The sequence below is a fragment of the Leptopilina heterotoma genome, unplaced genomic scaffold, assembly GCF_015476425.1.
Source record: "Leptopilina heterotoma isolate Lh14 unplaced genomic scaffold, ASM1547642v1 Lhet_14, whole genome shotgun sequence".
Taxonomy (NCBI): Eukaryota; Metazoa; Arthropoda; class Insecta; order Hymenoptera; family Figitidae; genus Leptopilina; species Leptopilina heterotoma.
Window position 1 is genome coordinate 1,877,186 of NW_025110859.1, and position 27,685 is coordinate 1,904,870.

Sequence of the window (27,685 nt, forward strand, 5' to 3'; positions counted from 1 at the left end):
TTAATCTGAATTTAAAATAAATTTCTTTCACTGACAATCCCATTTTTTTTTCTTCGGTTCATGTATTTGAAATGAAAAGTGAATTTAGTTTTTCTTGGGATCAATTGACTTTGGAAATATTCCGAATCGAGGGCAATAAGGATTTTATTATTATTTTTTTTTAAAATATAAATATAAGTTAGGAAGAGGGGAAAAATGATATAGCGCCGCAAAGGAGGGATCGATGCGCCCCACGTTTGTTTGCCTCGTTTCTAACTTAGTTCTTTTTAAAAAAAAAATATATATTTGCAATATGCTTTCAATAGAAAAAAAGTTCTTCAAAGAGAGACCAAGACGTCTGTTGCCTATGGCTGTCGTTTCACTTTAAAAGTTATTTCCGGAGATGAAATTTTTTTCCTCCCTTTAAAATGTAAATTTCAATATAGCCCAGAGTCCTTCGATATCCAACTAGATAAAAAATTTTCGCAATATTTAATATAATTCCTTTTTTTTTGCATAAATTTATCAAATATAAAAATTGTTCCTCAATTATTGAAAAATATTTTATCTCCTAAAATAATGAAAACAAAAATTCGTAAAAGAACTCTTTTACGAATTTTTGTTTCCATTTTTTCAAATTTGTTATTTTATTCGTTCAGAAAAAATTTCTTTTGTTCCCTTTACGTTTTTTTTCGAGAAGGGAAAATGTTTTTTTTTGTTCGTTCAAAAATAAATTATTTATTGTTACCGTCAGCTCTCGATAAATTGAATTTTCTAGTTTCTTGATTGAGATTCAATTTATCGAGAATCGACTGTTATTTATCATAATTTTGAATTGTCACTTACGTTCTGATTGTATTTTTCAGCGAGGGCCGAGAAAAAGTACGAGTTTCATTATTGGGAACACAGCCCTCACCTGCAACGCCTGGAGTCCTTTTGCTGGATCCAATTGGCCCTTCAACAGGACACCTGATTGATATCATGGCCGCAAGTCCTGTGGAACTTTTAACAACACACACCGAACACACCACCCCCACTTATCACACACAAATCAGGTAAATTGATTCTTCCCATAAATCTCTCCTCTGCAACACTCTCGGCTAAATGGAAAACGTCTAATAAATTTTCCAAAACAATTTCGTAATGCTCGAAATGAAAATTAGTTTCGTTCATAAAATTCGAGTCTGAATTATTAGGTTGATTCCTTCAGTGTTTAAATTCTGCTCCGAATCAGTTTCCGCCAAGCTAAAAAAGAAATGTGTCGAAAAAATTAATTTTTACAAAAAGAGAGAGTAACAATTAAAAAATCAATTTTTCTACGAGTTTAAAAAAAATGTTCGGAAAAATTAATTTTCCCTTCTCGAAAACAGTGACGAATTCTTTTTGCAAGAAATTTTCCCACTAAATATATTTTCTCCGAGTTAAAAAAAAAAATTTTTCCCTTCTCGAAAAAGGAGACGAATTTTTTTTCTTCAAAAAATTGAAGAATTAAAAACATTTTTTGAAAATATCAAACAAATTTTATGTTTTAAGTATTTTTGTACATTATGAATTTTTTTCTCCAGAGCTTTTTAAAGAATTTCACTTGAGATTTTCACGCGCGTTCGACTTGTCGGTCTTTCAAGCATTCGCCATCAATTAAAGTCACACTTCAACTTTAACACTACTGAATTTACGATCTCTAAAGTGTCAATTAAAATTTGTGAATCCAAACTCTTCTAAAGGTCTATATATATTTAAAATTATTATTCTCTCTTCGAAAATGATGAGTCAATTATCGAATGAAGGAGAAATTGTCCCTAATATATTCAACCCCAGGTTGAATTTTTTTTTTCGTTTTTTTAATTGACCGGAAGACCAATTCTCCTTCTCTCTAATTTTTTCTTCACTTGGTAAATTTATCCGATTTGTCAAAAATTTCTCTTCTTGGTCAAATATGACACCTGACGAATAAAAAATTCCCCCTTTTTTAGAAAACAATATAGGAGTTTTATTCTTGGCAATGAATTCTCATTTCGTGATGTGAAACAATTTCGAGAAAAATATATAGTGTAATATATTTGATTCCTTGTGTGAAAGTATTTTATTTTAAGTGAAAGTTGAGCTTGTTAGAAAAATAATGATAATGAAAATAATAATAAAAATAATAAAAAAAAGTCATTCAGAAAAATTATGTATTTTTTTCTACTATTTTCCATAATTTAAATAAATATTCGGTTGAAAAAAAGGAAAGAGAATGAAATAGGAAATAGAAAAAAGGAAAATAGGAAAATTTTGACATTAATGGTAGAATTCGATAAATAAATAAGTGTATAATAAAAAAGTCATAAAATGGAAAATATTTGGTTAGAGAAAAATGAAAGGAAATAAAATAGAAAAGAGAATAAAATAACAATAGGAAAAAATGGAAAACGCAATAAAATAGGAATGGGAAAAATAGGAAAGAGAATTAAATGAAAATAGGGGAAAAAATATAGAAAATAGTAAAAAATAGAAAATAGAATAAAATAAAAATAGTAAAAAACGGAAAATAGAATAAAATAAAAATAGGAAAGAGAATTAAATGAAAATAGAATAAAATTGGACGAAATATTCTCATAAAAGAATAATTTTACTCAACCGTTTCTGAATATTTTAATGTCACTTGAAATTTTGTTTTAGGAATTTATACATTTTTCTGCTTCTCTCTCTCTCCCCAGACGCAAACACAGTGTTGCGATTGAAATGCATGGACGGAAAATGCGGTAATGAATTTTGCAATAGAATAGACCTTGAATTAATAATACCGCTTACGTGGAACTCGAAGAGTATTTTGGTTAGTAGAAAATTGTGTGTGATGTGGAAGAAATAACAGGAGTTGGTATAGCGCATCGACTCACGATGGAAGAGTGTTAAAAGGAAGAGGAAGCATTCTGATGTTGAGCAATCGATTGACTTTTGAAAGTTACAAAAAAAGACGTTCTATCGCAACCTATTAATTTTCTAGATCTGCAAAAAAACTTTCGTTAGCGGGAATTTAATTTTATCTTAACCGTTCATAGTTCCCAGGAACAAAAACAGAACTTCTAAGAGAGAAGGTTAACAATTTTACAACAAAGATCAACGGATATTGTTTTTAGAGTCTTTCTTTGATTTATCTCCTTGTAGTTTTTGTCTTTTTTTTGCCATTTCTCGCGAGGATAATTTTGGTTCTTTGTTTTTATTTCAAAAAATATTTTTTTTAATTAACATTCAAATAATTAAAATATTATTAGTAATAGTTTTTTCTAGAAAAACAAAAATTTTAATACAATACTTTCTTTTTAAATAACTTAATTCTTGAAGAACTATCATAAAAGTATAACTTAGAAATTATTTAATGAATAATTTTATTTATACATTTCAAAATTAATTGAATTTTAATATAGTTTCGTTTACAATTTTCATAAATAGAAGAATTTATTTGAAAAGATTTTAATTTCAAATTTTATAAAATTTCAACTTTAAATGAATTTCATTAGAAATTCTAAAGAACTTAAATTTTTGCAAAAATTTTCAAAATTTAAATTATTCTGAAATTAGTTAAATTTTTTAATATATGTATTTAATAAATTATTGAAAATAAAGAAATTAACGAGGAATTTTTGTTTAAAACACTAAAAAAAATTTGAATTTTGGAGAAGTTTCAAATGATTGCAAAAATTCAATTATTTTCAAAAGTAATAAAATTCTTCGCAGAAATTCAATTATATTCATAATATTCCATTATTTGTAATTCCTAAATTCAATGATATTCAATATCTACTATTTTAATAAAATTTTCCAAAAGAATTCAATTATTAAAAAAAAAAATTTTTTATTAAAATACGCAAACGTATAATTATTTTCATATAAAATAATTTCACAGGAATTCTATTACTTACAATTTTTTTATAAATTTCTTCGCAATAATTCCATTATTTTCATAAAAAATCAAATTCATCGCAGAATTTCAATTATTTTTAGTACAATTTTAATGGAATACCTCGAAAAATGTAATTATTTTTAAAAAAAATTTTATTGAAATTCGTCGAAAGAATTTAATTATATAAAAATTTGTTGATAACATTCTTTATGAGAATGTAATATTAAGAAACATTCGATTATTCAATATAAATTATTTATTTTTGTATTTAAATAATTGAATTCTTGCAAAATTTTCTATTAAAAATTGATTTAAAAGTGAATTTCAGTTAAAATTTTACATAATAAAAAATTCTTTGAAAATCTGAATTATTCATATTTTTAACTAGCAATTCTGTAGAATAAATTCTTTTTAAAAAGTTTCATTTCAAAAAAATTATTATAAATAATTCATTTAATGAAGAATTTTAGTTAAAAATTCTAGAAAATAATAGTTGAATTGAAATGATGAAAATAATTTTGAAGAAGTTGCAGTAAAAATATTTCTTAAAGAAGAAAATAATGATCTTATCACTCGGTCATCTTTAATTATTATAAAACATGAATGATCGCTTTCTTCATGTTTTATAATAATATTCTCATAAATTGTTGAATTTCAAAAATATTTGAATTTGAATGTTTTGAAAATCTTAATTCTCATGGAAAAATAATAATGTTTAAATATTTTTTTGAAAATGAAGTGATTGCTGTTTTAAAATAATTTTACAGAAGAAATTCGTAAATAAATGAAATAGAACATTTTTTTTTTTGAGTACCTAATCATTTTTAGAGTGAATCGCAGAATATTATTTAGGGCAAAAGTCAAAATTTTGTTTGGAAATCAGGGAAAAACAAAATTAAATTTTTGTGGTAACTCTGATTAAGAACGAATCATTTTTAAAAAATTTTATAGAAGCTATATGATGAAAAATTTGAATTATATTTGCAAGTTAAAAAAATTAATTTTTGTCCCCTTTTTGAGGAAAAAACTTCCCGTTTTCATCTTTTTTTGAGGAAAAAAGGTACTGTGATGCCTGAATACTTTAAATCCAAAATATATTTTATATATTTTTTAATATATTTTATATATTTTTTAATATATTTTCTTTCGTATTTTTTATCTGAGGTGATAATTGCGAGATCTATTGATGTTTTTTTTCCTTGTATTTTAGATTCCATTTCGATGAAGTAAATACCTTGGGAGAATTTAGGAGCAACATTTTGTGAATTTAGAGGCAGAGACTTGGAATTTTGTCAAATCGGACTATTCGAATACCTATTTCTCACATCATCAGGCATGTTCCTGCTTTTTTTTTATCTCCACTCGTGGAGAATATTTATTCTCGACGGGGGAAAATCGTGGAAATCAGGAGCACCATTCATCTCTTCGATACCGCGGTTCACAAATTTTCCACTGGCTTTGCTTTCAGGGACGGCATTTCCTTTTCACTCTCATCGAAAATAGTTATATTTGAGAATAACTGGCAATTTTTCTCTCTCCCAATTTCCCTCGTTATTTGGGGAAGAAAATAATTGTAGATTTTGGTCAAAAAAGGGAATTTTGCCTTCTTGGTACATTTCTGTTCTTTTCTTCTTCTTCTTCTTCTTTTTCACAATTCTGTATTTTTCGAATTTTTCCTTTTTTCGCTGAAAAATGACTTTTTTGCGAAAATTTAACAAAAATTGCTCCAAAATATGATTTGAGATTATCTTTCGAGACAAAAAAGGAAAGTGCGAGTCTGAAACTCAAGGGGAGGGGGATCGAACAGTGTCAAATTAGAGACATTAAAGAAAGGGTTAAAAAAGAAATATGTTTCGACTTTTGATGTCGTCACGGAACCGTCACGTATTGTGTGTACGTTCCTGGTGGGGAAGATCGATATAGCGTGGGTGGACGCGCAGAGTCGCTGGTGAAACACGGCAGCCGAGCAGTTGTGCTGTCGGCTGCACCGTGAACGCATATTATCGAGGCCCCCCTTCGACTTGCGTTTCGCAAACTTCCGGTTTTGTCCCACGGAAAAACCTATTTTTACATTTCCCGTCGCCTCGGAAAAATAATGTTAAATCTCTCGGGGATTTTTTTCGAGTTGAGAAAATAAAAAAATTCTCTAGTGCCAAATTTTAATGTCTCTTGATAAAATACACGTGAGAATTTTTTTTTTATCCACACACAAATACACTCATTTCTCAATGCTCAAAATAAAAATAAGTCACACGTTTATTTCTGCAAAAATTTTCCTCAAACAAAACCATCAGATAAATTTTCGATCGATACACATTTTTTCCCAATTTTAATTAAATCGAAATTTATTTTAATAAATTTAATAAATAATTTAATTAATTTAATTTAATTTAATAAATTTCAAACCAATTTAATTATTAAAGTTGGGAAAAATTTCAAAAACGAAAAACTTTATTTTAATTCAGTTTATTGATAAAAGTTGACAATTGTAACTGATTTAATTTTAGATTGTTTACACTGGAAAGGGGGAATTCCTGACAATCGATTCAAATAGTGGAAAAGCGGAAAAATTATTTAGTCTTGAATTTTTGTGAGAAATTTTTTTGTGCAAATTGTGAGAATTATTATTACTGGGATTAATTTTTCAAGTTAACGGGTTTGTTTCATTTTATTTCGTACAAAAATTTAAAAATCGGTTCGAAATTAAATTACTTTAGTTTAAAGTATAAAAGTTAGTTTGTTTCGAAAGAAGTTCAATTTATTGTCAAAAATTGGAAAATATTTCGAATTTCAAACTAAACATTGGAAAATATTTCAAATTTTTAAATCAAAAAATAGAAAATATATCAAATAGAAAATATTTCAGATTGAAATGTGAAAATATTCAAAAATTTAAATTCTAATTAAAAACGTGAAGACAAGGGAATAATTTACGATTTTAAAAAAATGTACAGCGCGGTAATTGTTTTTTTTTTTTTTTTTGATAATTTTGTGGAATGATTCAAAGAGAACAGAATTTGTGCTATGAAAAAAAGAAGGAGATGAAAATGAAAAATATTAAGGGGCAAAATAAACGAGAATTGAAATTCCAAAGCAACGTCTCGTCGACGATGACGACGACTGCGTTCGCCAAAGATAGCTCTCTCTTCTCTTCTTATGATGAGAATCACGCCTAGGACCGTGACCTGCCTTTAGTTGAGTTCAAATTCGTCCGAAAGAGTCCAAACTTGATCCAAGTTCTTTGACTGCCAATGAACGAGAGCGGGGGGAGTCTCTTTCATTTTTCGCGAGACAATTAAAAATACTTCTTTTCTACTCTCAACTTCCGCAATTTATAAATAAATAGATTAAATTCCCTCCCACTCTTCTCAAAACCCCGGCTATTTAATCGCCAACTTTTTTTTTCCAATTGTCTTCAATATTTTTTATTTCAATATCGAAAAATGTTCAATTTTGTTAATATTAATTTGAAAAAAAGAAAAAATTGAGTAAATTATAAATTTATAAATTTACAATAAATTTACAGTAAAGGAAAAAGAGAAGAAAAATTGTGAAATAGTCATGAAATTTTCAAAGGAGGTGTTTATTTTTGTCATTGAAATAAAATTGAAGGTGGGATGATTTTTTGGTTGAGAAAGCAAAGTTGATTAAATAATTTGTTCAGGTGTACATCGGCTCGACTGCGTTGAAGTCTGAAAATAACGAGGCCAACTGGACTTAACGCACCCTCGTTTATTGTTACTTAAACATCACCTACTGCCCTTCTTCTAATTACGCCTCATTGAAATACTCATTACCAATGTCGTCATCGAAATTAGTATTCACTTGTCCTTTCTTTTTTTGTATTATAAAAACATTTCTTATCAGCTTATTATAATTTATAATTACCGAGGTCGCTTGTTTTTTTTATTTATTCAAAACAGTTAAAAATTGTTTTTTCGTTAGATTCAATAATTTATTTCGAGAATATTTTTCAGAGAATTTTATTTAAATTCATTGATTGTACTTTTCAGTTTCGATTGATTTTCTTTACATTTGCATTAAAATCTAATTTAAACAAATGATTTTCTTTCAATGAAATAAATTTAATTTAAAGAAATTCGTTCTTTTTTTAAGTGAAATTATTTTATGCACTGAATAAAATTAAATCTGCTCTATTACGAAATTTATTAATTGGTCCAGGAAAGTTTTACTGTCAATGAATTTATATTGATCAATGAATTCTTCCTTGAAGCAGTTACATTTTCAAAGAGTCGTTAAATCCTGGCACTCGACTTGCACTTTCGATATATTCAGCGGTAGCAATCGAATATTAAAAGTTGTTGATTTCAAAAATAACTCGTTTATTTAATTCGAAATTACTTTTTTTTTAATGAATTTTGTAATTTTTCTAGAATTTTTATTTATTTTCAATTTCATTCGCGAGGCGAAATATTTTGTTCTTCTCCACAAATTTCACAGTGTCAGGGAATAAGCAGAAATTTTTTTTTTTTATTATTATTAAAGAAAATAAATGAATCTTTTTTTCATTTTTGAATTGGATTTTTTTTTGAATGGATTTACAATTTTTCTCCATTATTTTGAAAAAATATTTTCAATTTTCTTCGCGAGGGAAATATTTTTTTTTCTTTTTCACAAATTTTTTTGAATGAATTTCTAATTCTTCTCTATTATTATTCTGAAAAAGTTGAATAAAATAGAAAACATAGTTTTAATAGTATAAAATAAATGAATTAATATTTTTTATAATATTAATAATAATAATTAGGACGAAAAATTGCCTTTGGTTCGATTTTTCCAACAAATATGGTTTTTCTCGGTTTTTTCCCCCATTGTCTCTTTTTCTTTTACGAGAGTTTATCTTTCCGTATATATATTGAATGAAGCGTAAATAAACTTTAATGCACTCTTCTGTTACGATCGATATAAAAAGAGCATTTTCCGTGATGATCTCTAGACAATAAAAAATTTAATGATCAGCCTTGAAATGTAGAGGCAAACAATTTGTTGAGAGAAGGGGGAGAGAAAAAAAAATGTGACGAATTTTCTTTTTCATAATGGAATTTAAAGGTTTATCCTATAGCATTTTTTCTCTTCTTTTCTTCCTTTCATTCCTTCTCTCCTGAATTATAAGACCCTTGTTTACTTGTGAATTATTGTATTATTAACTTTGTTGACAGAAATTGACACATATGTGTAGCTAGTAAAATCAGTGACGGCGTCAGGGGCAGTGTTTACCTAGTGACCTATATTTTTCGAACGCCATCTATAGAGGTGAACCAGCCATGACCTATATTCTACATCCCATACTCAACCACTGCCCTACCTAACTAAACAGTTCGCCCCATGAGTGAGAGAAATGAAATCCATCCGCAGCTTCCTTTTATATTCATCATCAAAAGAGGACGTCCGACGCGACGCAAGCTCCATTGTCCGGCAATTTATTATTTTTTTCGTTATTTATTATTTCGTCTCAATCGAAAATTGTATTTTTGCTTCCTCATAGAGCAAGAATTGTATTTTACAATATTTTTTAATAGTTTGGAATTGATTTTAATCTACATAAATAATCGTGGTATTCCGATAATCTGTTCGCCGTTTGAATTTAGTTGTCTAACTTTCTCAATAATATTTTCAATTTTAAAATTAATGTATTGAAAATCATTGAATTTTTGAAAAGAATTTTATTAAAAAATTTGAGAATAATTGAATTCCTTCGCAGAATTTTATTATTTATAGAAATAATCGAATTCTCGCGAAAAATTTTATTAAAATATTAAAAAATCCTAATTAAATTCTTTTGAAGAATTTCTTTGAATTTTTTTTTAAATAATGGAGTTTCTTTAATAATTTAAATTGAAAATTTTGAAAGTAATTAATAATTCTACTATTAAAAGTTTATTAGAGTTTTTATAAATAATTAAATTCTTTTGATGAATTTCTTTGTTCTTTTATCAAAATAATGTAGTTTTTTAAATAATTTTAAATTGAAAATTTTCGAAAATAATTGAATTAAACAAAGAATTTTTTAACTTTTTAAAATAATTGTGTCTGTCAATAATTATAATGAAATATTTGATTTTTGAAATTTATTATCAGAACTAGCTAAATGATACGCGCGAAACGCGGTATTCCATTTATTATTATATTTTGTAAATTAAAAAACTTATTTATATTTTCAAGAATAAACATCAATTTTTGAATGATTACAGATTCAATATTTAAAGAATTCACTTATTATGTGCATAATATTAAATATTCTTGATTATTATTATTAAAAAATGTTAATAAAATTTTGTGCAACAATTTCATTATTCTCATAAATTATAAAATTCTTTAGAGCAATTCAATTATTTTCAATACAATTTTAATAAAATTTCTCGAAAGAATACAATTGTTTTTAAAAATATTAATTAAATTCGAGTAATTTTTAGAGAATTTTAATATAAATTCAATTATTTTCAACAATTTTGATAAAATTTGAAAAAACAATCATTATTTTCAAGACTTTTGATAAAATTCCTTCAAAAAATTCTATTATTTTCAAAAATTCAGATAAAATTCTTCGAAACAATAAATATTCAATTATTTTTCTAAATTGTTTAATATTCTTGGCAAGAATTCAATTATTTTTGTAAATAATTACTAAAAAATGGAATTATTTTCCATACAATTTTAATAAAATTTCTCTAACAGGTTTAATTATTTTTAAAAATTGTAATAACATTTTTCTAAACAGTTCAATTGTTTTCAAAAGTTTTTAATAAAATTCTTTGTAAATTTCAATTAAAATTATTTTTAAAAAATTACATTATTTTTACGAAATTTAATGAAATTATTAAAAAAAAATGTAATTATTTACAAAAACTCTAATAGACTTGTTTAAAAGAATTCAATTATTTGAAGAAATGTTGATAAAATTTTTGAAATAGATACAATAATTATATTCAATTTTTTATTTTTAAATACTTTACAAGAATTCAATGATTTTCAGTATACATCGAAAATTTAATTATTTATGAAAATAAATTGAATTTTTGCAAAATTTTAAAAAATAAGTGAATTTTTGAGAAGAATTTTATGAAAATTGTATTTAAATTTTTAAATAATTGAATACCTGAAAAAAATGTACTATTTATTGATATAATTGAATTCTTAATTTAAAAATAATATAATTTTCTCTGGAGTTCAATAAAATTGTATTTAAAATAATTGAATTCCAGCGAAAATGTTTTTATTTATGAAAATAATTGAATTCTTAAATTGAATTTTATTAAAGGTTTTTTTTAAATAATTGAAATTCTGTAAAGAATTCAATTATTTATGAAAGAAAAATTGAATTCTTGATAGGAGTTTGTTTCAAATTTTTGAAAATAATTGAAATCTTCCGAAGAATTTTATTATTAATGAAAATAATTGAAATCATCCGAAGAATTTTATTATTTAAGAAAATAATTGAAATCTTCAAAAGAATTTTATTTTTAATGAAGATATGTAATTGAATTTTAAGGAAGAATTTTATTAAAATTTTTGAAAATAATTAAAATCTTTAAAAGAATTTTACTTTTTATAAAGATAATTGAATTTTTAGGAAGAATTTTATTAATTTTTCGAAAATAATTGAAATTCTTTGAAAAATGTTATTATTTATGAAAATAATTGAAATATTGCAAAGATTTTTATTAAAATTTTGGAAAAATAATATAATTGTTTCGATGAAAAATTAAATTCTTTGGAGGAATTTAATTAAAATTATATTGAAAATAATTGAATTTTTAGGAAGAATTTTAGGAAAATTTTAGAAAATAATTGAATTCTTTTGGAATATTTTATTGATAATAATTGTATTGTTCCAAAGATTTTACTATTTTAAAAAATAATTAAATTGTTTCAAAGGATTATATTAAAATTTGTGAAAATTTAAACAATAATAATTAATTAAGCACCTAATAAGTGAATTTTTTAAATTTTGATTATGAAATTATTCAAAAATTTACATTTGAAAATAAAAAATGTTGTAGTTTGCATAATACGAAGAAATTGAATAGGACGTTCCGCGTGCTAGCGCGCATAACATTTGCTAGTTAATTAAATAATTTGTAATTATTAATTAAACAATTTGCTAGTTAATTAAATAATTTGTAATTATTAATTAAACAATTTAGAGTTAATTAATTAATTAAGTAATTTACACTGTTTGTAAATGTTTCGGAGGTCGAAACAAAAATTTTGTTTTTATTCATCAAAAAAAAATTTTCTGACACAATATTTATTGTCCTCAATTTTGTTTTTCGTTGTTTCTTATTTCATCCGAATCGAAAATTACCTTTTTCCGTTTTTCAATAATTTGGAATTAATTTGATTTAATTAATAAAATAATTTTAATTTAAAAACAGGGTGTTTCTGAATAATTTGGAGGTCGAATGGCAATTTCCTTTTTATTCATCAAAAGGACATTCGACACAATCTCCATTGTTTACAATTATTTTTTTTCGTTCGGAACAAAAATTACTTTTTTTCCCGTTTTCAAATAATTTGGAATTAATTTTAATTAGTTAATTAATTTATCGTTTGGAAATGTTTTATATTATTGTCAAAAAATATTTTACGCTCAGTAAAATTTAGTTCAGCGAAAAAGTCTCGAAAGTAACTCGCAATTAAATAATTGAACGAAAAAAAAATTTTCCATTTCGAAAGGAAATTAAATTTCGTAGTTTTGATTAAATAGATTAAATTGAATAAATTTTCTTTAATTATATATAAATAACGTGAATTGGACTTTTTTTTAGACGCTAGCTGCTGATATAAATTTTTAATGTAAAGCAGTGCATCGAACAGAGTTCTGATGTGGATGGATAAATTAACTAGTTGAGAGGGAAGCGATGGATGTTAACAGACTCTCCTCGCATGAATGGTTTGAAACTCACGTTGAGGCAAACTTCCATCGACTACTAGGCCTATAAGAGAGAGGGAGAGATAGAGAGAGAGAGAACAATAACGTCGTTTGTTTGATTTTGTCGTGAAGCGCGGAAGCACTGACACTATCGGTTGCGCTTGAATGCTCCTACTGTATACTCATCTTCCTGCTACCGCATAAATGCAGAGAAAAAAAAACCAAGAAGAACGAACCTAAGAGCGCAGTCAAGTAAAAGATGCACCTCAAGATAACAACTTCTCATTAATCAGATTGATTTTTATCCGTCTTACACCGTTAAAAATAAGACTATAACTTTACACTATAAAGATTGAATTTCGCACCCTTAAGTTTAAATGATTGATTCGAAACTTTAGGTTGAGTCCACAATAGGCACTTTTCTTAAAACGATGTAGAGGGTATGCATCGCTTTAAGAAAAGTGCTTATTGTGGACTCAACCTAAGGTTTATAAGCAGGGCTGGAAACTTTTGTGCTTTTCAATATTTAAAGGTACTTTTACAATACATGCAGCAAAGTGATAGCTCATCTGGTGGTGTACGCCTTTGTGCAAAGGCATGGTCCCCCATCAAGTGAAGAAAACCAATTATTGTATAGTAGATAGATCTACCCCATTTTTCAAGTTAACGCGGAAGATTATTACTCTATATTCGCGATTGCGCGGAATTTGGTCGAGTCGGGAAGCTGTTCTTTTTTAATTATACCGAGTCGAACTAGAGCTAAATTTAAAATGTTTCTTCCAGCGTTTACGTCTCTATTCCATGCTATTCTGCAACTAGAGCAATAGGCAGTTCTATTTCTTAGAATTTTCATCTTCTGATTACATGTACTGCACATTTTAGTGGTATTAAATTCGTCGATAAAAACAAGACGTAAATTTTTATATTTATCTTGCTCTTCGGCTAATCTTCGTACCACTTTTTTTAATGGCATGCGTACATGACCACGCATCCACGGGGAGATTTTTGGACTGCCTATTGCTATGAGTTGTTTTTTTTCTCTATTCCCTACCAGATAATCGGCAAGATAATCCGTTTCTCGTTGAACAAGCATGTACTTATCCCACTTGAGGCGAGCTATTTTCTTATTCTCCATGTTCGGTTGTTGATCGTAGAATGTTCTTAATAAAAATTTAGTACTCGGAATAATAAGTGATGGATCACGATGATTTACTTTATCTTTAAATTCGGGAGTCGCTAATAAATTTTCGTAATACGTTTTCGGATCATTTCCTACTTTATATAAAATCGATCGCCGTTTACATTCCTGAGTTTGGAAACGAAATGTTGCCGTGGGGATTTTAATCGGTTTGTCTTTAGAATTAATATCAAAGTCTTGCTGCATTTCCCTTTCAACCCCACCGAAAGCAAGCTTTAATCCTGGGTCTAGTCCTTTTAAAATTTTATATTTAGTCTTATCGCGCACATCTCCTTGTTCGGTAGGCAAGAAATCAATTATTTTCTTTGGCTTGATAACATTATAAATTACGGAAACGGCAATTCCGTCCGTCATAATTGTCCCTGAAAATTTATACTTCTTTTTATTAACGCGTAATTTCGAGAAATTGAAAAGTTTTTCCCATCTTCGTTCATTTTCCAGATATTTATCTTGATTCCTCTCAGTCACGACTTTTTTGTGAACTTCGGTAATGTTTTTTAGTTCTTTGTTGATGATGGACAAATTTTCATTTAAAACTTTTAATTTTAATTCCAATTCGGCCAATCTTTTTTTATTCTGGGGATTTTTTTCACTTTTTATTAACTTTATATCTCTCGTCAAAATTTTCTTATCACTCGACAATTTCTTATGCTTTTCTTTTACCGGTGAGATGAGTTTCTTGTGTTCTGCCTCTTGTTTCGAAATTTCGGCTTTCGTCATTTTCTTGGTTGGTGTTTTTTCTCCAGTTTTATTTTGCTTCTTCTTGAATACATTTTCTAAATCAATCAGTGCAGTATTTGTGTAGCAGATGTACTTTACACCAGGTTTCATAATAGGCACAAGCATGAAGCCTTTAATTTTTTCATCGATAAAATATTTTTGTAAGCGAATATAAAAAGGGAGAAATTGGTGACACGTATTTTTATCCTCGATGTTTCCAAAATCCAATTTCTCCACATTCATTTGATTTAATGTTTCATTTTTGCATTCATTTAAAGAAAGAAGATTATCAATTAAGATTTTAATTGTGTAACCTTCTTTTTCTTCTTCCTCTTCCTCCGCTTTGTCTTTTTCGATTGTTGCAGATGTTGTATCGCTTGTTTTATTTTCAGGTGTTACTTCCTTCGGCAGATTCTTGCCCGGTTTGTTTTTGGGTGTTGTCTTTGGTGTTGTCTTTGGTGGTTGGATGCTCGGCTTCTTGGAAGATTTCTTCTTGCCTCGATTCCTTCCAATAGTTTTCCTTGCGTCGTAGACAATTTTCCTCAGTTCGACATTACGTGATTTCTGTTCCGTTTTCGATTTAATGTTTATCATTTTGTCCCTCATTTTTTTATTATTTGGATACAAATTTCTACATTCATTGTGTTTTTCAACTCTATTCTGTCTTCCAGAATTTTTCTTTCTCCTCTTCTTTCTGTCCCATTTAATTCGTTTCTTCTTGTTTTTTCTTGCACGTTTCCTTTTTTCTTCTTTTCTCTTCATCTCCCTCTCTTCAATGGATTTTTCGTCAATGACTCTGGATTTTCTCGCCTTGTTGCTCGGTGATTTTTTAAACAGTTCATTTTTAAAAAATTTGGCGAGTCGATTTCTACAGTGAGTAGTGAGATTTGTAGTGAAATTAGTATTCATTTGTGCAGCCATTTGTTGCACTTGGGAAGTTAAGTTAGTGCAATCAAATTTTTCGAATGGTCGCCCCATATATTCTGAAAATTCAGGAACAAATTCCTCACGCAACTTCTTGAGAAATGCATTATTTGTTGTATTAATACGTTCCTTCTCTTTAAATAAATATGTAATTGTTAAGTAATCGGGCCCATTCTTAGACCATTCGTCAAGAAACAAAGTATTTGTAGGATGTCTAAGGGCAAAATTGACAAATAGAGATATCAAGATGAACATACGTGATAACATTTGTACTTGATCATTCACAATTGTACGAATTTGTTCATTTGGGCAGAAAGATTCGAATCCAGTCTTTATGGTAAATTTAGTTTGTTGTTGTTGTTGTTGTTCTTTCCTGGATGTTGATTTCTTCAATTTTTCAGAATCATTTCTGTTACTTTTAGATGGTGTCGCTAATGGCTCGGGGATTTTGAATGTCGAATCTTTTCCTTCCTGTAAATGGAGACTTTGCAAATAGTCGTTTTCATCAGCTTGACGACTCGTGCTGGGTATCGGAGATAATGATTTTTTCTTCTTAAGAGGAGTTTTTCTTCCTAATTTCTGCTCCTTTGATGTTGATTGTTGGCTGAAAACATCTTCAACTAGTTTCTCTTCTTTTAAATTCAGCTTGTATCTTTTTTTCGGCGTAGGACTAGATGTTGTTTCTTCCTCTTCCTCTTCATTATCAATATCCATCGGTGTACTGCTGTCCTTGAATGATGATGATACGATGTTCATCAGTCCCAAATTACGTTGCCATGATAACGTTGTATCATCATCAAAATCATGTTCCTTCGACTTGCAATAATCTAATCCACTTCCTACAGACATTCGTGTGTTCTCATCGAAAAATTGGAACTTTTCTATTTGAACGTTGGATGGAATTTCATCGAGCGACACTTCTTCTTCAGTAATTCCGCTAGTAGACGAAGAAGCTTCTTCCATGGATGTTGGGTCAAATAATGGCCGACGCACTCTACTTTCATTAATTTGAAAAGGTAATACGGGGATAAAAGGACTAGACACTGTTCTTCGAATTCTTGGACTTGTCTGTTGAGGGGGACGATTTTCCAATTCTAATGATCGGTTAGACGATAAATTGAACTGCGGTAACGGGTTACTAGACGGTAATACTTGCATAAAAGGACGTGATACCGCACGTCGATGAAAATTATTCAATTCTTCTACGCGACGAATTTCATTTTCATGTCGAGATGGGGGAGATCTATCACTATTTACATTATCATTTTTCTTTTCCATTTTAAAAATGAATATTAAATTTAAATCCGTAAATATTCGCAATCCGTAGAACGTAGTGTCCAGGTGATTTTCTTAAAATACTCTTCTTCCTCGGTGAATCGTTGCAGTGGAGGTTTCGACAGTGCGCTGCACTGATGGTTCAATCCTTCTCGTCAAAGACACTGGATGAAAGCGATTGTAGAATTAGCAACTCGACAATTTTCGACTAGAAAGGCTCTGTAACAAATTAAAAAAAAAAATTTAATTAGAAAATATATTCTTAGATAACAAATTTTAAATTTGTAAATATAGCAAGATGTCAAGAAACATTTAAAATGCATTTATAGTAATATAAAATATGTTCACCTTTTGCAAAGAAGGCTCGGACGTTGAAGAAAGACAAGAATGAATTTCTTTGTAGAGCTTAAAATCAAGCTCGACAAGAGCACCGTTGCAGTAGAGGTTTCGTAGATAGATCCTTTCCGTGTAAGAGACTGGATGAAAGCGATTGTAGAATTAGCAACTCGACAATTTTCGACTAGAAAGGCTCTGTAACAAATTAAAAAAAAAAATTTAATTAGAAAATATATTCTTAGATAACAAATTTTAAATTTGTAAATATAGCAAGATGTTAAGAAATATTTAAAATGCATTTATAGTAATATAAAATATGTTCACCTTTTGCAAAGAAGGCTCGGACGTTGAAGAAAGACAAGAATGAATTTCTTTGTAGAGCTTAAAATCAAGCTCGACAAGAGCACAGTTGCAGTGGAGGTTTCGTAGACAGATCCTTTCCGTGTAAGACACTGGAGGAAAGCGATTGTAGAATTAGCAACTCGACAATTTTCGACTAGAAAGGCTCTGTAACAAATTTTTAAAAAAAATTTTATTAGAAAAGATATTCTTAGATAACAGATTTTAAATTTGTAAATATAGCAAGATGTCAAGAAACATTTAAAATGCGTTTATAGTAATATAAAATATGTTCACTTTTTGCAAAGAAGGCTCGGACGTTGAAGAAAGACACGAATGAATGTCCTTGTAGAGCTTAAAATCAAGCTAGACTAGAGCACCGTTGCAGTGGAGGTTTCGTAGATAGATCCTTCCTGTGTAAAACACTGGAGGAAAGCGATTGTAGAATTAGCAACTCGACAATTTTCGACTAGAAAGGCTCTGTAACAAATTAAAAAAAAAATTTATTAGAAAAGATATTCTTAGATAACAAATTTTGTATTTGTAAATATAGCAAGGTGTCAAGAAACATTTAAAATGCATTTATAGTAATATAAAATATGTTCACCTTTTGCAAAGAAGGCTCGGACGTTGAAGAAAGACACGAATGAATTTCCTTGTGAACTATTAATCAAGCTCGACGAGAGCACCGTTGCAGTAGAGGTTTCGTAGATAGATCCTTCCCGTGTAAGACACTGGAGGAAAGTGATAGCTCTCAGTGTGCGTGTGCTCGTTTTATACAAGTAGCACGGACGTTGACGAAAGGCTTGTGCGAGGCAACTAAATTTCCTTGTAGAGCTATAAATCAAGCTCGACAAGAGCACCGTATGCCGTGGAGGTTTCGTCAGTGCGCGGGCACTGTTTTTAAGGTCCTTCTCGTGTAAGACACTAGAGGCAAGTGAAGCTCCCAGTCTGCGTGCGCTTCTTTTATACAAGTAGCACGAACGTTGAAGAAAGACTTGTGCTAGACAACCGAATTTCCTTGTAGAGACAACTCAAGCTCGACAACAGCACTGTTGCCGTCGAGGTTTCGTCAGTACGCTGTGCTGATGGTATGGTCCTTCCCGTGTAAGACACTGGAAGCAAGTGAAGCTCCCAGTGTGCGTGCGCTACTTTTATACAAGCAGCACAGACGTTGAAGAATGGCTTGTGCGAGACGACCGAATTTCCTTCCTGAGAGCCAACTCAAGCTCGACGAGAGCACCTTCGCCGTGGAGGTCTTGTCAGTGCGCGGGCACTGTTGGTGAGATCCTTCCCGTGTAAGACACTGGAGGCAAGTGAAGCTCCCAGTGTGCGTCTGCTACTTTTATACTAGCGCACGGACGTTGAAGAAAGGCTTGTGCGAGACGACCGAATTTCCTTGACGAGCGCCAACTCAAGCTCGACAAGAGCACCGTCGCCGTCGAGGTCTTGTCAGTGCGTGGGCACTGTTGTTAAGGTCCTTCTCGTGTAAGATACTAGAGGCAAGTGAAGCTCCCAGTGTGCGTGCGCTTCTTTTATACAAGTAGCACGAACGTTGAAGAAAGACTTGTGCTAGACGACCGAATTTCCTTGTAGAGACAACTCAAGCTCGACAACAGCACTGTTGCCGTCGAGGTTTCGTCAGTACGCTGCGCTGATGGTATGGTCCTTCCCGTGTAAAACACTGGAAGCAAGTGAAGCTCCCAGTGTGCGTGCGCTACTTTTATACAAGCAGCACGGACGTTGAAGAATGGCTTGTGCGAGACGACCGAATTTCCTTGCTGAGAGCCAACTCAAGCTCGACAAGAGCACCTTCGCCGTAAAGGTTTTGTCAGTGCGCGGGCACTGTTGTTAACGTCCTTCTCGTGTAAGACACTAGAGGCAAGTGAAGCTCCCAGTGTGCGTGCGCTTCTTTTATACAAATAGCACGGACGTTGAAGAGCGGCTTCCTTGTAGAGCCAACACTCAAGCTCGACGAGAGCACCTTCGTCGTGGAGGTTTCGTCAGTGCGCGGGCACTGTTGTTAACGTCCTTCTCGTGTAAGACACTAGAGGCAAGTGAAGCTCCCAGTGTGCGTGCGCTTCTTTTATACAAGTAGCTCGGACGTTGAAGAAAGGCTTGTGCGAGACGACCGAATTTCCTTGACGAGAGCCAACTCAAGTTCGACAAGAGCACCGTATGCCGTGAAGGTTTCGTCAGTGCGCGGGCACTGTTGGTGAGATCCTTCCCGTGTAAGACACTGAATGCAAGTGAAGCTCTTAGTGTGCGTGCGCTTCTTTTATACAAGTAGCACGGACGTTGAAGAAAGGCTTGTGCGAGACGAGCGAATTACCTTGACGAGCGCCAACTCAAGCTCGACAAGAGCACCTTCGCCGTCGAGGTTTCGTCAGTGCGCTGAACTGATGAGTAGATCCTTCCCGTGTAAGACACTGGAGGCAAGTGAAGCTCCCAGTGTGCGTCTGCTACTTTTATACAAATAGTACGGACGTTGAAGAAAGGCTTGTGCGAGACGACCGAATTTCTTTGACGAGCGCCAACTCAAGCTCGACAAGAGCACCGTCGCCGTCGAGGTCTTGTCAGTGCGTGGGCACTGTTGGTGAGATCCTTCCCGTGTAAGACACTGGAGGCAAGTGAAGCTCCCAGTGTGCGTGTGCTACTTTTATACAAGCGCACGGACGTTGAAGGAAGACCCCACTGCGTGGGGGGAATTACTCCCCACTTTCATGCTTAGCATAGCTTTCTCTCTCTCTCTATCTCTTGGCGCGTCAAAGTGTTGCTTAGCATGAGGGTGGAGTCACATGACAGCGTTTTGCGTTGCGTCGTAATGGGAGAGAAAAAGATGCAAATATACGTTTGCTGCATTCTCTCTCATTACAACGCAACGCAAAACGCTGCCATGGGACTGCGGCCTGAGTGTTGTGTCAGCTTAAGGTTTTTACAGAGAAAACTCTGAATTGTGAAAAATTGCTGAGTTGGTGAATGTACCTTAATACCCCCACCACATCTTTTTTTGGAAACTACAAAAGTGCAACGCACTATGTTCTCAACCCTGAACTTAAGAGACTAGTTTCTCAGCCGTGATAACGTTAATCAAAACAAACCGGGTATTTAAATGTGACATTTTTAATGCAATAATAAATAATTAATAGAAGAAATTCAAAATAATAATTGTAACTATTAGAGCAAGAGAGTATAATATCTGTTTACATTATATCGAATTTATTCCTCGGTAAGTTAGGTAATAAAATTGCGACTTGAACGCAATAATTTTTCCGATTTTCGGAACCAATATTTATTTCAATATAAATATAAAATATATTTTGAAATAATAATTCAATTTATTTTATTTTAAAGATTGTAAATTACTCAAAAAAATTTTGATTAAGGGCATTTGAACCTTGATGACGTCACACATGCTTTGCACAATCTGTAACGTCATCAAGGTTCAAATGCCCTTAAAGATGAAAAAATGAATTTCCAAGTTTTATTATTAGAGCTAAAGGATAAATATGCCCAAGTGAGAAAACTACTTTATTCCGACGATAAAATAATAAATGAGACAACACAATATAAAAACAAATATGCAGCAATTGAAATTTTAAAAGAAATGCAAAGTTCTCTTTTAAAAACCTCCATCAATTTATTGAAAGTCTATAAAAGTCAGTTTTTTTTTAAAAAAAAGCCGTAAATTGTACGATATGATTTAGAGAATTTTTCAGAAGTTACAAATGATTACAGAATTTTAATTATTTTTAAAAGTAATTAATTCTTTGGATAAATTAAATTATGTTTCAAAATTTTGGAAGATTCTGGTCAAAATTAAATTTTGTTTCAAATTAAAGATCTTGAGAATGTTTTGGGTTTTGGGGAAAAAAAGCATACACCCGCTTCATTTGTTCTTAAAAAATATATTATTTAGAATTTGACTATAAAAAATGTCAATAATTATTCAAAATCTTTTTCAATCACACTGTGCGAGATTGAAAAAACATCGTTTCAATCTCTTTGGTGTAAAGTTGTAGTTCGATTTTTAACAGTGTACGATTCTCTGTCTATATAATCGACACTTGAGTTCATTAAACGGAGGAAATTCATTTTTCTTATTAACTCACTTTCAAAGTGATTTTATTTTCTTCTATTTTATTTTTTAACCAGAAAATTTTATGCGAGGAACGTGATATTCAATTTATTATTGTTATGCAAATTACAAAATTTTTTATTTTCAAATATAAATTTTTTAAATAATTTCATAATCAAAATTTAAAAAATCCACTTATTAAATACAAAATTAATTATTCATATTTTCAAAAATTTTAATAACATTTCACGAAAGAATTCAATTATTTTCTAAAATTTTAATAAATCCTTCTAAAAAATTCAATTATTTTTTAAAATAGTAAAATCTTTACAAAAATCCAATGATTTTCAAAACAATTTTAATTGAATTCCTCGGAAGAATTCAATTTTTAAAAAATTTTTTAACACATTTCGAAAAAATTTGATTTTTTTCTAAAATTTTAATAAATCCTTCGAAAAAATTTAATTATTTTTATAAATAGTAAAATTCTTCGCAAGAATTCAATTAATTTTATAAAAAGTAAAATTCTTTGCAAGAATTCAATTATTTTCAAAATAATTTTAATTGAATTCCTCGGATGAATTCAAATATTTAAAAATATTTCCATAAATTTCAATTATTTCCTGAAATTTTAATAAATTCTTCGAAACAATTCAACTAATTTAATTATTTTCAAAAATTTCCATAAAATTCAATTTCAACAAGAATTTAAAATACCCTAAAAATAATTCAATTATTCTTAAAATATTTTTAAAAAATTGTATATATTTATATAAATATTAAATTACTTTCAATGCAATTTTAAAATATATTCGTCAAAAAATTGAAAGAATTGCTTTCAAAATTTTCAATTAAAATTATTAAACAAACTCCATTAGTTTAAAAAAATTCAAAAAAATTCTTCAAAAGAATTTAATTAGGATTTTTAAAAATTTTAATAAAATTCTTTGCTAGAATTCAGTTATTTTTGTAAATAATAAAATTCTTTGAAGGAATTCTATTATTATCAAATTTTTTGATAAAATTCTTTGCAACAATTCGATGATTTTCAATACATTAATTTTAAAAATTGAAAATATTTGAAATTTATTTATTTTATCTATTTTATTAACGTTATTTATTTTATTTATTTCCCGAATAAGTAATCGATTATTAAATTTATTCTTAAAATGAATCGTTATTGAATTAAATGAATTAATTTGATAGACTCATTATAACTTATTAGTTTGAATTTACAGTTTATTTACCAAATTTTTATATTTTTATTTTATTCTATAAATATTTTATTATCTTTATTGCATAATTATTTATATAATTGCTTTATAATTAATTTTTACTGTATAATTAAATGTGATTTCTGGCAATTAATCAAGAAAATTCTATTTTACAGAATTTTTCTCAAAACGAATTTCTATTTACTCGAATATTTGTTTAACAGAATTCTAATAAGAATAAAGAATTTTTCATTTTATTAAATTTTATTTTTATTTATTTTCTATTTTTTTATTTTATTTTTTTATTCTTATTTCATTTATTTTTTTAACTTTTTTTTAAACTTAAAAGAACCCAATTTAGAATTAATTGAGAAATTAGAAATATTTCTATTAAATAGAATTTTTCTAGAAATATTTGAATGATTATTAATGTTAATGTTAATTTCATAAATATTCGAACGATTTTTCATTAATTAAATTTATTATTGTTTCATAATTTTAATTTAATAATTTATAAATGAAAATCGAATATTCGTTGAATTAAAATTCTGTAAAAATTCAGTTAAACAGAAATTCTATTGAAAGAAAATTGGATTTATTAACTTAAAATTCTAATAAATGAAAATTTTGTTAAATATTTTCATATTAAAGAATATGGATAAAAATTTTTGTATTTAAAATTGTTTTAGAATTTACGATTTATTTAGAAATTATAGAAAAATTTTCAACGAATGGAATTTTTCTATAGAATTCTCATTTAAATGATTTTTCATACAGTAAAATTCTTTTTGTTTTACAATAAATTATCAATTCCTTAATTTCATAATTTATATTGAAATTTGAATTTTCTTTCAACTAAAATTCTGTACAAGTTCAGTTAAATAGAAATTCTGTTAAAGAAAATTTCTATTTATTAAAAATTCTATTAAATGAAACTTGGGTAAAAAATTTTTTTTATTTGTTAGATAAATTTGTTTGAAACAATAATTCCAGTAATTAAAAATTCATTAGACAATGAAAAGTCAGATTAGTTAAAATTTAGAATAGTGAAAATTCAGAATAATAAAATATTCAGAATAATAAAAATCCAGAATAGTAAAAATTCAGTACAGTAAAAATTAAGAATAGAGAAGATTCAGTACAGCAAAAATTCAGTACAAAAAATTCTCTAAAACAAAAATCAATCCAAACTTTTTTAAAAAAATAAAAAAACTGAGTTTCCCTCGTGACCCCGTTTCAATATGACTTTAAAGCTGTCAAGAGTGTGTTATATATATATATATATATATAAAGAAAGGTGTAAAGAGTGCAAAAATCGCAGCCTGTCCAGTGCATTCATTAAGAGAAGAATTAACCACAGAAGCCATACGGAAAAGGCAAATAAAGACCAATCGATATGACAGTCTCGCGTGTCTAGCGCGACTATTCATTCTGTCTTTCACTGTAAAAGCGAAGGGGGGTGGGGGTGGAGGAGATAGAATGAAAAAGCCTCGTTTTGCTGTCGTCAACCCCTATTTTTTATTCTGTATGTGAACGAGTTTTCCACCAATCTCGTCCCTCTTTAAAGTCTTCCACTTCTCTTTTTTTCTCTTTTCGAAACAAGAAATGAAAAAAAAATCTTAAAGACTAGATGATAAACCTAAAACACTGTTTATAAACTCAAGTCAGTGACCTCTTCCCAGGGAGAAAATGATAATCTTTCCTTTTCATTCAGTTTTTTTACTTCGCGCTATTTTTTTCAATTTTTTATATTCAAAATTTAATTCTTTTTAGTTACAATTTCAACGTGTATTAAATTTTCAATTAAATTAAAATTTTCAATTTAAAAAAAAAAATTTTCAAAAATTTCGATGAAAAATCTTTAAAGGTAAATTGAAAAATGAAAATTAATGAAAATTAGCTTCTAATTTTTTAAAATTCAATATTTTCAGTATTTTCAATGACATATTTCCAAAAATTCAAATACATACAAAAATAATAACATTTTAGAATTATTTTTAACATTTTGAAGAAAACAATCATGTTAAAAAATTTTAATTAAAATTCATCAAAAATTTAATTAGTTGATTTAAATTATACAAAAATTCTTTTAAGAAATTCAATTATTTTCGAAAAATTACATTAAAATTTTTTTAAAAACTAATTATTAGAATTGTTTTATAATAATTTTTAAGATTCAATTATCTTTGAACAAAGTAAATAAAAATTTATGAAAATTTACTTTTTGGACTTATTAAAATTTTTGAGAAATCATGGTCCTGTTTATAATTAAAATTAACTTCAAAATTTTGATCATTCTTATTTATATTTTTCAAAAAATCAATTATTTTTAAAAGATTTTAGCAAATTTTAATTGTTTGGAAATTTTTTAAAATTGAAAAACTATTATCTTTCACAAATTATTTTAAAATATAATTGAATTCTAGAAGAACTTTTGGAAAATTATTTAAATTAATTGATTCAGAGATGAAGTTTAGATGATAATTGTAGAAATTGAATTCATATTTTCCTGTAAAAAGAATTTTGTCAGGGAAAGTAATTTTAATCTCAGTAAATTGTCAGGAAAAATTAATAAACTGAAACTTGTGAAATATTATTTTCATTATTTTAATAACAAAAAATAGGTTTTTATTTTTTTTCGCTTATTTTCCTTTTTCTTGAAAAAGAAATTGAAATATTCAGGAAGTGAGGGATTATTTTTATTTGATTTCAACTTGTAGTCGCAACTTCACTCTTTGTATAATGTAAAAAATTGAATAACTTTATTATCTAAAATAATTATCTTTTATATTTCTTTTCCGAAAGATTCATTATTTGATTGTAGAGTAATAATTCCACCTGTTCTGTACACTTGGCAATTATATTATTTGCAAAGATTATCATTTTAATTATTCCAAGTTTTTTCTTCAAAAAAAAAAAATTCTCCAGAAGAAAATATTTTTAATCACCGTATTTATTGATCGACTTTTTTAAAAAAATATTTTCTTTTTTTTTTTAATTTTTTGCTATAGCATTTAATTTAGTTGAGTATTCAATTACCCTGATTATTTTCAATATACTTTAAAAATAATTAGAGTAATTGGAAATATTCAAATACATATTAATAAAATTTTAATAAATTACAAAATAATTTAATAAATTCGAAATTTTATTAAAAGAACTCGAAATAGTTTTTAATGAATTAGAAATTATGACAATAATCAATTGCAATTACTTGTGAAATTTTGTGAAATTTTGTGAAAACAATATTTATTTATCGGTTAATGTGAGAATAAGTAAAATTAAGAAAAAAAAATTGTTATTCGAAATGCGGAAGAAAACAAGAAATATATATTTCTTTTATTTTAGAAAAAAAAGAAAAAATGGGTCATGGCTGTACATTAAAGCGGATTCTTACGTCTCTCCTAACTAGAAATGATTTTAAGTTGAAATTCATGACTCCCTGAGGATGTAAGTTCTCTCGAACATATTCCCTCGCGACTTTGATAAAATTCTGATAAACACGTAACGAATTTAACAAAATTGCTCCGATGGGAAAAAAGTCACCCAAGACAATTAAGCCCGAAATCTTAACTTCATTATTATTGTTAAAATGATATATTTATTTTTTTAAATTACTAATGTTTTTTCGGAAAAAAACGTTTAATAGAAATATAGAAACTTTAATGAAGTAGGGAATTTTAACGAATCTGATCATCTCTCCCCTTGGTCGAACAAAAAATTTTTTTTTTTTAATCAGATTTTAAAAATAAATTAAGTGCCGAGAAACTGTGACGATATCTTTGTTCGCGTTAGTTCGAAAATACTAATACTCGCGTTTGGTTCATAACGAAATATTTTACGTCGTTAATTTCTCATTTTTCTCAATTAGAACAAAAATTATTTAGAACAAATTTTATACTGAGACAATATTTATTTTTCCCAAATTATTTATTTCTTTCTAAATCAGAAGAAAAACGTGATTTTGAGCATTGTGGAAAAAAGACAATATTGAATTAAATAATTATTATCTAACTGTACGATTGTCACTTGTTCACAGAACAATTAGTGCGGCACTTTATGCGAGAATCGAAAAGAATGGGAATAAAAAACGCTTAGGAGTAATTCTCTACTTAATTATTAATTAAAAATTAAACAATGTGAAGTGATCTTGACCTCCCACTGTATTATACTAATTGAAAGTAATGGAAAGAATTTTTCGCACATGATAATTGTTATATTGTTGAGAGAGGAAAAAAGTCAGGAAAAAAAATGACAACTACTCATGGTGGTCACGTGTATTATGTGATTAAAGTACCAAAGGACGCGGACGGTAATGAAAGGTAAATTAATAAATGTAAAAATAATTCATTGTTTCAATCGCACATCGTCATTATTTTTATTTGAAATCGAAACGGAATTATTTTTTTTTTTTTATTTACGATTTTAATTATTTTTTTTTATATTTTAAATATTAATTCATTTTGGGACTGAATTTCTGTATTTTTTTGTTCTCTGTATTTTTTTATTTTCTGTATTTTTCAAAAAAGAAAATACAAAAAATAAAAAATAGGGAAAATAAAAATACAGAAAACAAAAATCGACGAGCGACGAAAATCGCAAATTGTAAAGTGTGAAAATTTCAAATTCTCTCAAAGTTACGAAATTAATGACACTTTTTTCTATTCTATTATTCATCGTCGAGATAAGAAACTTAGGAAAATCAGGAGAATAAAGAATTTCACATCTTGGAACTCGGCCAACTTGGTTAACACAAAGTCAGTGCCAAATATTACGAAATAAACGAGAATGAGAATTAAGAAATAAAATCCGTTTTTATGAAGAAAAATTACATTCTCACATAAAC

The 27,685-nt window shown here is 28.3% G+C and overlaps 1 protein-coding gene across 5 annotated transcripts in view; it reads left to right on the forward strand.

Moving 5' to 3' along the window:
- The window catches only part of LOC122497950, a 150,191-nt gene that overhangs the window by 108,936 nt on the left and 13,570 nt on the right, over positions 1–27,685 (forward strand). For all 5 annotated transcript variants that reach the window (XM_043605386.1, XM_043605385.1, XM_043605387.1 and 2 more), the window contains one exon: positions 846–1,034. In XM_043605386.1, coding sequence (XP_043461321.1) covers positions 846–1,034 — 189 coding nt within the window. The remainder of the gene's footprint in view (positions 1–845; positions 1,035–27,685) is intronic.